The sequence below is a fragment of the Carcharodon carcharias genome, chromosome 10 (genome assembly GCF_017639515.1).
Source record: "Carcharodon carcharias isolate sCarCar2 chromosome 10, sCarCar2.pri, whole genome shotgun sequence".
NCBI lineage: Eukaryota > Metazoa > Chordata > Chondrichthyes > Lamniformes > Lamnidae > Carcharodon > Carcharodon carcharias.
This window is the reverse complement of record NC_054476.1, coordinates 160522168-160537971: the sequence shown is the minus strand read 5'-3', so window position 1 is coordinate 160537971 and position 15804 is coordinate 160522168. Positions and strand designations below refer to the sequence as shown.

Here is a 15804-nt window from a genome sequence, read left to right as displayed (position 1 = left end):
AATATTAATTTCAATGGACACTGGAACATGAGAGATAGGAGTAGGCCATTGAGCCTTCTCAGCCAGTCAGTAAGGTCATGGCTGAACTTCACATCAATTCCAGTTTCCCACCCTATCCTTGTATCCCTTGGTTCCTTTATTGTCTAAAAATCTATTGATCTCAGGCTTGGAATCACTCAGACAATGATCACTCACAGCCCTTTGGAGCAGATAATTCAAAAAATTTAAACCCTCTTAGTTAAGAAGGTTTTCATCATCTCAGTCCTAAAGGGCTAATTCCTTATCCTGAGACTATGACTCCTAATTGCAGACTATCCAGCCAGGCAAAACAATCTCCCAGCATCTACCTTCCAACCCTTTTAAGTAATATATATGTTTCAGTCAGATCAACACTCATTTTTCTAAACTCCAGGGAGCGTAGGTCCATTGTACGCAATCTTTCCTCATTGAACAACGCTGTCATCCCAAGAACCAACCTAGCAAACCTTTGTTTCACCTCTTCCAAGGCAAATATATCCTTCCTCAGGTAAATACCTGTAACCGTACATAGTAAACCAGGTGTGGTTTCACCAAAGCCCTATATTATTGCAGTAAGACCTCTTTATTCTTATAGTCCAAAACCCATGCATACTATTTCCTTCCTAATTGCTTGCTGTACTTACCTGCATGTTAACTTTCTGTAATTCGTGTGCAAGGGCCCCCAAATCCATCTGAATTCTAACATTTACTAGTATCTCATCTTTTTAAAAAGAAAATTCTGCTATCTAAGTCATTGATATTAATTGTAATTAATTGGGGCCCAAGAATGGATATTTGAAGCATTCCACTAGTTAAATCCTGCCATCTCGAAAATGATGTGTTTATTCTTTACTCTGGTTGTGTCTGTTAACCAATCTTCTATCAATTCTGATATATTACCTCCAATCCCATGAGCACTAATCTTTTGTAACAACCTTTTGTGTGGCCTTTCATCGCATGCCTTCAATGCTGAAAATCTAGTATATATTACAGTTACTGGTTCCCCTTTATCTGCCCTGCTAGTTACGCCCTCAAAAAAACTCCAATATATTTGACACAATTTCCTTTCCATAAAGATATGTTAACACTGTCTGATTTGCCAAGTGCCCTATTCCCATGTCCTTATTAATAGCTTCTAGCATCTTTCCGATGACTGATGTCAGATTAAATGATCAACTGATGATGCGTATTGACTGGATAAGCTGAGGTTGTTGTCCTTAGAGAAGAGAAGGTTGAGAGCAGAGGTGGTCGGGGTGTTCAGAATCATGAAGACTCTAGACAGAGTAAATAGAAAGCGTTCCCATTAGCCGACGGGGCCAGAACCAGAGGATCCCAATTTAAGGTTATTGGCATAAGAGCCAAAGGCGACATGAAGAAAAGTGTTTTTACACAGCGAGTAGTTGCAATCTGGAATGTGTGGTCTGAGAGTGTGGTGGAGGCAGATTCAGTCTTGGCTTTCGAAAGGGAATTGGCAAGCGTAGGATGAGGGGGAAACAAGCAGAACTAAAGGAAAAGTTGAGGAAGCAGGACTATCTTATTTTTCACTTGCAGAGACCTGGCACAGACTCGACTGGTAGAATTGCCCCCCTTTCTACGATTCTATTCTAAAATCAACATCGCCTAAAACAGATTGTACATTCATCTTACTGCGATGTGTGTGATCCTGCTGTGTGCAATTGGCTGTCATATTTACGTCCTGAACACTTGACTGCACTTCCCAAAGTAACTGGATTGTGAAGCCACTCGGGTCATTGTGAGGGCGCGATAAGTGACAGTCCTTTGGACGTTGCTAAGGTCTAACACCTTCCTACACGCGGCCGCTGATACTGAAAGTGAAAGGTGACATTTATTGGGAAATAAATCTTCAAAGGTAAATTCCCACCGATCGAAACTACACGGAGGTAAAGCAAAGACGCGGAACAAATGCCCTCGGGGTGATTTACCCCCACCACGGCAGCCCATGCGGCCAAACGGAGAGACGCAAGGGAGATGTTTACACTCGAGTTACCAAACTGATTTCGAGATATTTTGATGAACTTCTGCAGAGAGAGAGAGAGAGAGAGGGGGAGAGGGGGAGAGAAATAACTGAACTTCAACCAACTGTTGCAATTGTCCCCAGTGTGTGTATTCACCCTGCAATAAGAACGCTGCTGGGTCGCCAGGGTTAGGAGCTAAGAATAAACATCCTCAAGTTTTAAGTTTGTGGACGGAGGAGGCAATTGAGATTTGCTCTCGCTGGCGACCTGTGTCCTGCTCCGGTGAGGTGGGAGCGAGTGTGTGAAATGCCAGGGTGGGACACTGCTCTTTGGCTGTTGCTGGTCGCCCTCCTCTGCCTCTTGCTCGGACGGGGCTTGGTTGCTGCTACTGCTGCTGCTGCTGCTGCTTCCCCGGCCCCCTGCGCCCCCCGGGAACAGGGGGGAAGGGGCCCGAGGCTGATCTGCAAACCTTCGGCTCTGGCCAGCCACCTGGTGCGGACCTGCCGGACCTTTTCCCTGGATTGCCGGCTGGCCTGGGAGGAGTGGCCGCACGTCCAGACGGTCTACAGCGGGATGCGGGAGGCGGCCGGCGAGCTGGGCTTCGTGCGGGAGCACCTGCAGCTGGCGGACCAGGGGCTGGTCGCCCTGGACTGGGCGGTGAGCCGGGCGGCGGGCCGGCGGCGCGCCGGCGGCGGGCCGGCGGCGCCCATCCTGCTGCTGGTCCCCAACGCCCTGGGCAGGGTGAGCCGGGGCGCCTCGCTGCTCTGCCTCTCCGCCCTCCGCCGGGGCTACCGGCCCGTCGTCTTCAACCGGCGCCTGCACAACGCCGTCCCGCTCACCACCCGCAAGCTGCTGCCCGCCGGCGACCCCTCGGACCTGCGGGAGGCCGTGGGCTACATCAGGCACAAGCACCCGCTGGCCCAGCTGTTCGCGGCCAGCGAGAGCAGCGGCTCGACCCTCCTGCTCTCCTACCTGGGCGAGTGCGGCTCTTCCAGCTACATCACGGCGGCCGCCTGCATCTCCCCCATCTTCCGCTACCAGGAGTGGCTCGAAGCGGGGGCGCCCGCCTTCTACCGCTGGATCATGCTCTTGTATGAGAAAACCAACCTGAGCAGGTAAACGAAAGCCAAAACACTGCGGATGCTGCAGCGGAAACGAAACAAGCAATATATATATATATACATATATATATACATATTAAACAAGAAACAAACAATATATATATACATATATATATACATATTAAACAAGAAACAAGCAATATATATATACATATATATATACATATTAAACAAGAAACAAGCAATATATATATACATATATATACATATTAAACAAGAAACAAGCAATATATATACATATATATATACATATTAAACAAGAAACAAGCAATATATATATACATATATATACATATTAAACAAGAAACAAACAATATATATATATATACATATATACATATTAAACAAGAAACAAGCAATATATATATACATATATATATACACATATTAAACAAGAAACAAGCAATATATATATACATATATATACACATATTAAACAAGAAACAAGCAATATATATATACATATATATACACATATTAAACAAGAAACAAGCAATATATATATACATATATATACACATATTAAACAAGAAACAAGCAATATATATATACATATATATATATACACATATTAAACAAGAAACAAGCAATATATATATACATATATATACACATATTAAACAAGAAACAAGCAATATATATACACATATATATACACATATTAAACAAGAAACAAACAATATATACATATATATACACATATTAAACAAGAAACAAGCAATATATATACATATATACACATATTAAACAAGAAACAAGCAATATATATATACATATATATACACATATTAAACAAGAAACAAGCAATATATATACATATATATATACACATATTAAACAAGAAACAAGCAATATATATACATATATATATACACATATTAAACAAGAAACAAGCAATATATATATACACATATTAAACAAGAAACAAGCAATATATATACATATATTAAACAAGAAACAAGCAATAAATATATATACATATATTAAACAAGAAACAAGCAATATATATATACATATATATACATATTAAACAAGAAACAAGCAATATATATATACATATATACACATATTAAACAAGAAACAAGCAATATATATATACATATATATATACACATATTAAACAAGAAACAAGCAATATATATACATATATATATACACATATTAAACAAGAAACAAGCAATATATATATACATATATATACACATATTAAACAAGAAACAAGCAATATATATATACATATCTATATACACATATTAAACAAGAAACAAGCAATATATATACACATATATATATACACATATTAAACAAGAAACAAGCAATATATATACACATATTAAACAAGAAACAAGCAATATATATATACATATATATACACATATTAAACAAGAAACAAGCAATATATGTATACACATATTAAACAAGAAACAAGCAATATATATATACATATATATATACACATATTAAACAAGAAACGTCACTGGGAAGACTCAGCAGGTCTGACAGCATCTGTGGAAAGGACAAGAGTTCAATGTTTCGACTCTTCTTCAGAGTTCTGAACGTTAACTCTCTCTCTGTCTCTCTCTCTCTCTCCACAGATGCTGTCAGACCTGCTGAGTCTTCCCAGCATTTTTTTTTTTTTTGTTGTTGTTGTTGTGTTTCTGAGCAGGTAAATCCATAGGAGCTGGTGTCTCCCCACAAGGTTTGGGGTTTTTTTTGTGGGGGGTGGGGGGGTGTCTCGAAGGACTTCCTGGAGACACTGAAGCAGAGACAGATTTTTTAATCAGTAAAGGAATCAAGGGTTATTTGGGAAGGAAAGGGCAGGAAAGTGGAGATTATCAGATCAGCCATGATCTCATTGAAAGGTGGAGCAGACTCAGTGAGCCGAATGGTCTACTTCTGCCCCATAGTCTTAGGCTACTCATGATACCCTCCCGGGGAGAGTCCCTGTCCTAACTTCCCAAAGACCCCCCCCCCCAACTACCCTCAAAAAACTCAGCAGGTCTGACAGCATCTGTGGAAAGGACAAGAGTTCAATGTTTCGACTCTTCTTCAGAGTTCTGAACGTTAACTCTCTCTCTGTCTCTCTCTCTCTCTCTCTCCACAGATGCTGTCTTCCCAGCAGTTTTTTTTTTGTCGTTGTGTTTCTGAGCAGGTAAATCCATAGGAGCTGGTGTCTCCCCACAAGATTTGGGGTTTTTTTTTTGTTGGGGGGGGAGTCTCAAAGGACTTCCTGGAGACACTGAAGCAGAGACAGATTTTTAATCAGTAAGGGAATCAAGGGTTATGGGGGGTGGGGGTGGGGGTTGGGGGTAGGGGAAAGGGCAGGAAAGTGGAGATTATCAGATCAGCCATAATCTCATTGAAAGGTGGAGCAGACTCAGTGAGCCGAATGGTCTACTTCTGCCCCATAGCCTTAGGCTACTTATGATACCCTCCCGGGGAGAGTCCCTGTCCTAACTTCCCAAAGACCCCCCCCAACTACCCTCAAAAAACTCAGCAGGTCTGGCAGCATCGGCGGAGAAGAGCAAAGTTGACGTTTCGAGTCCTCATGACACTTCCACAGAACCGTTCTGTTGAGAAGTCATGAGGGCTCGAATCATCAACTTTGCTCTTCTCCGCCGATGCTGTCAGACCTGCTGAGTTTTTTCCAGGTATTTCTGTTTTTGTTTTGGATTTCCTGCATCTGCAATTTTTTGTTCTTACCCCCTCTACCCTGTCTCACCTTGAGAGGAAAGCTCAATTCAGATGTTTACAGGTACACAGTAACAACACAGACACACAAATACATCAAAGACACATATACAACAAAGATACATATACAGAGAACATACACACATGTGAATAAGGAGCAGGAGTAGGCCATTCAGCCCCTCGAGACTGCTCAGCCATTTAATAAGATTATGGCTGATCTGATAGAAACCCGAAATCTGCATCCCAATTACCCACAAACAACAATGGCTTGCTGCCAGGAATAGACAGCAGTTGGGTACAGTCTAAACAACACTGAGGCAAAAGGAAATAAATAGGGGAGCAGTTATGTTAAATATCTAAATAAAGTGTAACTGCCCACTTGAAATGGGACAGTGCCATTATAGAACACAGTAAAAGCACAACTATTCAACAGTAAGAGCAACGATATAACTTCAGCTCAATTTGATCACAGCAACACCTGGGGAAATGGTGCCAGAATCAACTTTATTTTTATATTCATTCATGGGATGTGGATACTGCTGGCCAGGACAGCATTTATTGCCCATTCCTAATCATGCTTGAGAAGGTAGTGGTGACCTGTCTTCTTGAACCACTACAGTCCATGTGGTGTAAGTACATCCACAGTGTTTTTCAGGAGAGAGTTCTAGGTAATATAGTTCCCAGTCAGGATGGTGTGTGGCTTGGAGGGGAACTTGCAGTTGGTGGTCTTTCCCTGCATCTGTTGCCTTTGCCTTTCTAGGTGGCAGAGGTTAATAGTTTGGAGGGTGCTGTTGAATGACTCTTGGTGAGTTTCTGCAGTGCAGTTTGTAGATGGTACACACTGCTGCCACTGTATGCTGGTCACAGAGGGTGGGAATGTTAAAATAGTGGAGGGGATAGTGCCAAGCTTCCTGAGAGTTGTTGGACCTGCACTCATCCAGGTAAGTGCAGAGTATTCCATCACACTTCTGAATTGTGCCTTGTAGATGGTGGAGTTACTTGCCACAGACTTCCCAACCTCTGATCTGCTCTAGCAGCCCAGTATTTATATGGCTGGTCCAGTTAAGAGGTGATGAATCAAAAGACATGAACACTTATTGATATCATTGCTCTAAGCATATCCAGTGAGAACACAGGAAGAAAGGTGAAGGTAAATATTACAATTTATTTATAATTTTTCATTTGTAACACCACCAGTTTGTTTTTGGGTTCTTATATGGTCGCATCTCCAAATTGTCCCATGTTAGAAATTTGACTGTTCATGTACACCCCATAGCGTCTCTGTTTGAGAAGGCTCATGTACTTTTAGGATGAGATAAAATCCCACTTATTCTTAAGAAGCCAAGTTATCTGAAGTCAGTAAAACCATTGGGGTAACCTACACAATCATTAAAAGAACCTAAGCCTGAATCTGTTCTCAGCTGATGGCCATAATCATATACTTTCCAGCAGAAGGTAATTTATCTTTCCCTCCCTTGGGATAATGAGACATAAGTTTGCTTCTTCAAAGGTTGATCATTTAATTCAAGAGACTGGGAATCACACGGGGTGAGGGTGGGGGTGGGGTACTTTTATGACCTTTGTGATTCAGGGCTACAGTAGGTGGTGTTTTTGGTGGCTGGATCACCAGGGATACATAAATGGTCAGGATTTTTGACAAAGATTGCATGAATACATCCCAAATGCATTGGTTCACGTTTCTGATGCCAGCAACCATCGAGCCAAAATTAAAATTAGTTAAACCATCCTCAGGTAGTAGGCATGTGCTTCCTAGTGGCCAATAGCAAGTGCAACGTGCATGCCACCTAAGGAGACCAGAAACAAACAGATCTTATTTGTTCCATCTTGTTGCTGTCAGTATTTCGTAACATTGTCCATGGGGAGCCAAGAATAAATGTAGTCTTCAGGTGAAATGAAGTTAGAGGGTAGGGAGATAATTGGACCAATTTTAAAGCCATACAACTGTCCTACTTGTATATAATACTTGAAAAATTAAAAAAAAATTAGTAGGAAACTTGAAACTTACCCCAACAATATTAATAGCATCTAGTAGCATGGCATCTCAAATCTCTGTGCCTACAACCTCCAGTCAGAACATTTTCAGTTCTAAGTAGGGAGGTTGCTTCATATTCGCACTGTACATGCCTTATATAGGAAAGATTTTGTAGTACTAAACTGGGTTACCAGATGGGGTATTACTTAGTTGCATGGTTTCAATCTTATATAATATTCCATGTAGACTGAATTTGGTTATGCAGCAAGAAGGAATATTGGGAAGCAAGGAATTAATTAAAGAGTTACAGCATGTTACAAGCTGGTGACATGGTGGTTCTGATATTTAGGGGATCTTTTTCACCCTCTTCCCTTGGGCATTAAACCACAGGAGTTGTAGATCATTGAAGAACATCTCTGATTTTCATTTCCACCCAACTAGGCTATTTTAAATATATTATTAAATAATGAGACAGGGTTAATTAATAATCTTATAATAAAGCATCCTCTGGGGAAGGGTGATCAAAATATTTTCATACTAAGCTTATCCTGATAACGAGGGGGAAACACTATTGTATTAGGAAATGTTGGACTTTAAAAATAATACCTGAGTTTTAAAAAATTGCTCACAAGCCACTGGCTGAAATGACCCTAAAAGGTAATGGAACCCATCCTATTGCCAGACAAGGTACATCTGAAGACATCCAGAAACTAATTGCTCCCTCCGGTAGAGACAATGGGGCATAATGGGAGGTAAGTATCATCTCATCAAGAAATCCTGTGAGCAATGCCCAGACAGATTTGCGAATTCACTTCCCACTTGGAATATACAAAAGAAGGGTCTAAAAGTGAGCTGAAAAGCTACCCTGGTATCTGTCTGTTGGTGGGTGTTCTGAGAGAGAGCAAGGGCTGGAAGTTTGATTCAGAAGTAACAGACACACACAGTACCCCCGCCACCCCCCCCTGCAAATCATCATTTTGTAGGAATCCTGATCTCTCTCCCTCTCTACCAAATTCAACACTACTGGAACATCGAAACTGACTATTCATCTACTGGAGTCAACTCTCAAAACCAACTATTCATCTACTGGAGTCAATTCTACTGGAACCTCGAATCAGGCTATTCATCTACCAGAGTCAATTCTACTGGAATCTTGAATCGCAATGGCCACAACACTCAATCACCTACTCCCTATGAGTCAAGGACTGTTCTGTATACCTTTTTAAAATTTATATATATATATTCACTTACTTCAAGCTAAATTCTTACTTTTAACCTGTATGATCATGTATGGACATGTTTTATCCTTTTTTGCCTTTAGTAGTTAATAAACTTACTCTTACCTTTAACTCAAAAAAAAAGTCTGATCAAATTGGCTCCTACAAAACCAGTACAATTGGATCTGGGAGAAAGTTATCCATGAAAGGGGTCCTTTGTACATTAAATCTTGTTGTGACCAACGGGGGGGTGGGGGGGGGGGTTTCCTGAAGAGAGACAGGGAGCCAGCTCATCCCTCCTCACTCGGGGCATAACAATCTGGGCGTGTCCCAGCCAGGTGGTGACAAATTGAGGGGATTCGCCTGGATCAACAACTTTGGGGAACCTCACCTTGGGGCGGGTCATAACAAGTTTGAATAGTGATGTGGTTGAGGCTGAAACTAGGGTCTTGAATTTAAAGAAAGCCAATTATGAAAGTATGGTGGGTGAGTTGGCTGAGGTCGATTTGGAAATTGGATTAATATAAGGGTAGATAATCTATGACAAATATTTCAAAAAATAATTCATAATTCTCAATGAATTTACATTCCTTCAGCAATTAAAAGCACCACTGGAAAGGTGGTACAATCATGGCCAATTAGAGAAATTAAAGACAATGTTAGATTAAAAGAGTAGACTTACAATGTTGCCAAAACGAGTATTAATCCTAAGGACTAGAAGAATTTTAAAAACAAGCAAAGGATGAACAAAAAATTGATAGAGGGAGAAAACAGTAAAAGAAATGAGCAAGAAATATAAAAGCAGATTGTAGGAGCTTTTACACATATGTACAGGCAGAGACCGTAGGAATTATAATGGGAAATAAGGAAATGGCAGAGACATTGAACACATATTTTGTGCCTGTTTTCATGGTGGAAGACACAAAGAACATGCTGGAAATTGTGGAGAACTATAGGTCTAATGAGAATGAAAAATTTAAAGTAATTATTAGCAATGAAAAAGCATTGGAGAAATTAATCGTACTAAACTCAAACAAAGCTGGATATGATGATCTGCATCTTAGGATTTTAAACAAGTTGGCTGCAGAGAAAGTGAACATGGCTTTGGCTTCCATAATTCTCTAGATTCTAGAACAGCTCTTGTGGAGTGGAAGGTAGCAAATGTAACCCTGTTGTTCAAGAGAGGAAAGAGGGAGAAAATGGGAAATGATAGGCCAGTTAGCTTGACATCAGTCATCGGAAAGATGCTAGAATCTATTAATAAGGACATGGTAATAGGGCACTTGGCAAATCAGACAGTGTTAACATATTTTTATGGAAAGGAAATTGTGTCAAATATATTGGAGTTTTTTTTGAGGGCGTAACTAGCAGGGCAGATAATGGGGAACCAGTAACTGTAATATATACTAGATTTTCAGCATTGAAGTCATGCGATGAGAGGCCACACAAGAGGTTGTTACAAAAGATTAGTGCTCATGGGATTGGAGGTAATATATCAGAATTGATAGAAGATTGGTTAACAGATACAACCAGAGTGAAGAATAAACACATCATTTTCGAGATGGCAGGATTTAACTAGTGGAATGCTTCAAATATCCATTCTTGGGCCCCAATTAATTACAATTAATATCAATGATTTAGATAGCAGAATTTTCTTTTTAAAAAGATGAGATGCTAGTAAATGTTAGAATTCAGATGGATTTGGGGGCACTTGCACACGAATCACAGAAAGTTAACATGCAGGTAAGTACAGCAAGCAATTAGGAAGGAAATAGTATGCATGGGTTTTGGACTATAAGAATAAAGAGGTCTTATTGCAATAATATAGGGCTCTGGTGAAACCACACCTGGTTTACTATGTACGGTTACAGGTATTTACCTGAGGAAGGATATATTTGCCTTGGAAGAGGTGAAACAAAGGTTTGCTAGTTTGGTTCTTGGGATGATAGTGTTGTCCAATGAGGAAAGATTGTGTAGAATGGACCTACGCTCCCTAGAGTTTAGAAAAATGAGTGGTGATCTGACTGAAACATATATATTACTTAAAAGGGTTGGAAGGTAGATGCTGGGAGATTGTTTTGCCTGGCTGGATAGTCTGCAATTAGGGGTCATAGTCTCAGGATAAGGGATTAGCCATTTAGAACTGAGATGATGAAAACCTTCTTCTAAGAGGGTTTAAATTTTTAGAATTATCTGCTCCAAAGGGCTGTGAGTGATCATTGTTTGAGTGATTCCAAGCCTGAGGTCAATAGATTTTTAGACAATAAAGGAACCAAGGGATACAAGGATAGGGTGGGAAACTGGAATTGATGTGAAGTTCAGCCATGACCTTACTGACTGGCTGAGAAGGCTCAATGGCCTACTCCTATCTCTCATGTTCCAGTGTCCATTGAAATTAATATTGGGTAGGCTCTATAACACGTGGGCAATCTACTTTGCCAGTTGACTACTCAAGTGGTGAAAGTGAAAATTACACCCATGAGCCTTCAGCACAGGAACCAATTTCATTGTTAGCTGTATAACAGCAGTTGAAAATTCCAGTTGTGTTTGCTAGAATTACAAAGATCTTCACTATAGCTCACTGAAAAACATATGCCTAACTTAAAGCTTTCTCAGGTATAAACAACCCTGACACATTCTGAGGGGAGGTGATGGTGTAGGGCTATTGCTGCTGGACTAATAATCCAGAGACCCAGGGTAATGCTCTCGGGACCCTACGTTCGAATCCTACCATGGCAGACGGTGGAATTTGAATTCAATAAGAACCTGGATTTAAGAGGTTAATGATGACAGCGAAACCATTGTTGATGGTTGTAAAAAAACCCATCTGGTTCGCTAATGCCCTTTAGGGAAGAAAATCTGCTGGTCTGGCCTACATGTGACTCCAGACCCACAGCAATGTGGTTGACACTTAAGTACCTTCTGAGCAAGGGCAATTAGGATGGGAAATAAATGCTGGCCTAGCCAGCGATGCTCACATCTTATGAATGAATAAAAAAAATACCTCAAATCTTTCAACTTTTACTTCAGTCACTACTTTCAACCTTTGGAATAGTTGGGGAAGTGGTGGTATTATCACTGGACTATTAATCCAGGGGGACCTGGGTTTGAATCCCACCAAGGCAGGAGGTGAAATTTGAAATCCAATTCAAAAATTATTGAATTTTTCAATAAATTGAAAATAATTCAAATGAAAAAAATTCTGGAATGAATGATTAAAAGTCTAACGATGACCATGAATCAATTGTCATCTGTTTCACTAAGCCCTTTAAGAAAGGAAATCTACCATCCTTAGCTGGCCTGAATCCAGACCCAAAGCAATGCGGTTGACTCTTAAATGGCCTAGAAAGCCACTCAGTTCTCCAGGGCAATTAGGGATGAGCAGTAAATACTGGCCTTGCTAGCAATGCCCCCATCCCAAGAACAAATACAAAAATGTTAATATATTAACTCAAATAAATATTGAGCTTGGATTAAGGTGGATTAGATAATCTGATGCAGTTTGAGATAAATTTACGCTGCAGAAAATCTCCTCTCAACTGAGAGATATGTAGTTACAAAAACAATTTAATGTGTATCCGTGCCTAAATATAGCTATTTTTTGGTAGAAGACTAAATAAAATCTGGGGAATCTGTCACCACTTTTAAATAGGAGGTTCAGCTATTGCAAACAAAATTTATATCACTGAAATGTATGACAGAGCATAGAACATTGCAGAACATTATAATGGGTAATTAATTATTTGGGTATTAAATTTGTCAAAATTATTAAATGTTAATCAGTTGATAAAATCCTCAATTGCGGACCACAAAGTTGTGGTCAAGCTCCACATTAGGGTTTGAGCTCACAATTGAGCCTGTTACTCCAATACAAGCACTGAGAAAATTCACAAGATGAAACATGAAGTCCCATCTCTTTGTTTTGATTTATATTAAAGATTCCTTGCACTAACCGAAGAATGGTGAATACTCCTAGGTGAAAGCCAGTGCTTCCCTCTCAAAAATACGATTTTAAAAAAAGCAATTGGTTATCGATTTGACGACTTTGGATACTGTCAGCATGAAATGGTTGCAGTGTTTATGTACTTTAGAGTTGCTGCATTTCAAAGTAATGTGAAACATCTTGAGGTACTATGTGGTAGGATACTAAAGAAATTCAAATATTAACATATTTCTCCTGCTAGAACTTAAACTAGAGTCATATTGCTATCCGAAGACAGAGAGCAATAACATGCACTTAAATACCCTCAAAGGTCAAAACGGACAAGGTGCATTTCAGCCATTCCATCTGGTACCTTTCCAAATATTGAAAGCATCCCCACTCCCCAACCCTGATGCTTTGCCAAATGTTGATTGTTATTTACCTGAAGAAATTCACCAGTGTTAACCTATACCTTTTTGTTCTTTTATACGTACTTTTTTTAAATACTCTTTCACAGGATGTGGGCGTCGAGGGCTGGACCAGCATTTATTGCCCTTCCCCAATTGCCTTGAGAAGGTGGTGGTGTGCTGCCTTCTTGAACCACTATGGTTCATGTGTCGTCAGAACACCCACAGTGCTGTTAAGAAGGGAGTTCCAGGACCTTGTGACAGGAGATCAGCTTCCTAATGCTGCCTCCATGATTTGGATGTTGCTCCTATGTCCTGGTGGCCTAAACTCTCCATGGTAACAGAGAAGCAATCTGACAAGGATGCCAGTTTAATATTTCATGTAACTTATATCAAGCTGGTGTAGTAAAATAATCTAGCATTCAGTTGTTGGCTTTGTGAACTGCTGATTCACAGTTATTTAATCTGCCTTCCCAAATCCCTTTCCAATTGACCTTTATCTAAAATCAAACACAGTAATTTTAAATGCCCACAAAAGGCATCAATCCTTTCACATGAATTTCACAGTTATATTGCTCTATATTTCTAGATATGCCACTGTTCTTGGAGAAATAATAGATACAGAGAAGTTATTCGGAAGCTGCACTCTGAGGGAGTTGGAGGAAGCGCTATTTTGCCAGTCAAAGATCAGTAATTTGAGTTGGGCTTCCTATTGGGAAAAGAATGATCCATTGAGGGATGTGGATGAGGTCGCAGTTCCTCTTCTGTGTATCTGCAGCAATGATGATCCATGCAGAGGCAACCCCGAGATCACACTGCCTTTTGAGTTATTTGAAACCAACCCCTATTTCTTCCTTTTGTTAACCAAACACGGAGGACATTGTGGCTTTTTTACAAGCAAATCTTCCTCATGGAGCCATGAAGCTTTACTGGAATTCTTCAAGTCAGTCAGTGAATTTTTCAGGGCTGAGGAAAGGACAAAGAAAGTTTACAGAAAAAAAGTGTCAATGATATCCTACAAACGGAGGGGAGCTGCTACTCACAAAAAGGAATCTGTTTGCCCTCATAATATTCATGAAATTTTTAACTGGCAAAGATCTTATACAAGGTGAATAATAAGCTTTTTGTCTTTGGTGGCAATCCTCAAATGTAAAATAGGTCAACAAGAATAGAATTATTAGATCCAGCTTCTACACATATGTAAAAACAGATCTATTGCGACATTGTTTAGCTTTTGGTATGCCTGTTAATTTTGAATACATTTCCATTGTGTAACATTTCATAACTTTAGTGTTACATTTTATGTTACTTAGGGTGGAATGTAAAGTACTTTACAAAAATATAACTATGGACAATTATAAAGTTATACAAGTGCTCTTCAAGAGAGTATTTTTTATGAATATATTTGTACTGTATAAAAGCATACTAATTTGTACATGCTGTACTAACAACTTAACTGCAAAATATTTTCTATTGTATATCATTGCACCTTACCCCAGCCACTTTTGATGTAAAACATCAAGTTTTGTCAATTCGAAATTAAAACTGAAATTGTTGGAAATATACATAAACACAAGCATACGAATTAGGAGGAGTAGGCTATTCGGCCTCTCGAGTCTGTTCTGCCATTCAATAAGATCATGGTTGATCTGACTGTGGCCTCAATGCCACATTCCCACCTATCCCCAACATCCTTTGACTCCTGCGGTAGTCAAGCATCTATTTATCTCTCCCTTAAAAACATTCAGTGACCCTGCCTCTACCACTCCCTGGGGAAGGGAGCTCCACAAACTCACAACTCTGCGACAGAAAAAGATTTCTCCTCACCTCCATGTTACATGGGAGATCCCTTATTCTTAAACTGTGTCCCCTAGTTTTGGTCTCTCCCACAAGGGGAAACATCATTTCAACATCCACCCTGTCAAGTCCCGTCAGGGTCTTGTGTGTTTCAATAGGATTACCTCTCATTCTTCTAAACTCCAATGGATACAGGCCCAACCCGTCCAAACTTTCCTCATAAGATAAGCCCCTCATCCCAGGAATCAGTCGAGTGAACCTTCTCTGAACTGCTTCTAATACAATTATGTCCTTACTTAAATAAGAAGACCAAAACTACACAGTGCTCCTGATGTGGTCTCACCAATGTCCTTTACAACTGTAGCAAAACTTCCTTATTTTTATATTCCATTCCCCTTGCAATAACAACATTCCATTTGTTCTCCTAATCACTTGCTGTACCTGCATACTAACTTTTTGTGATTCATGTACCAGGGCACCCAGATCCCTCTGTACCTCAGAGTTCTGCAATCTCTCTCCATTTAGATAATACTCTGCTTTTCTACTCTTCCTGCCAAAGTGGACAAGTTCACATTTTCCCACATTATACTCCAGCTGACAAATTTATGTCCACTCAACCTATCTGTAACTCTTTACAAATCCATTATGTCCTCTTCAGAACT

At 40.0% G+C, this 15804-nt stretch overlaps 1 protein-coding gene across 1 annotated transcript; it reads left to right on the top strand.

The window, feature by feature from the left end:
- Positions 1-2300: 2300 nt before the first annotated feature.
- LOC121282909 (protein ABHD15-like) lies at positions 2301-14457 on the top strand. The gene is made up of 2 exons (XM_041196720.1): positions 2301-3109; positions 13935-14457. Exons 1-2 carry the CDS (start codon positions 2301-2303, stop codon positions 14455-14457), a joined length of 1332 nt encoding a protein of 443 aa, XP_041052654.1.
- The last annotated feature ends 1347 nt before the right edge of the window (positions 14458-15804 follow it).

Bases quoted from the DNA above. Each gene is read 5' to 3' on its own strand.
- LOC121282909 (XM_041196720.1), top strand. From the start codon at position 2,301: ATGCCAGGGTGGGACACTGCTCTTTGGCTGTTGCTGGTCGCCCTCCTC. The intron at 3,110-13,934 runs GTAAACGAAAGC...CTATATTTCTAG, and splicing joins GAGAAAACCAACCTGAGCAG to ATATGCCACTGTTCTTGGAG.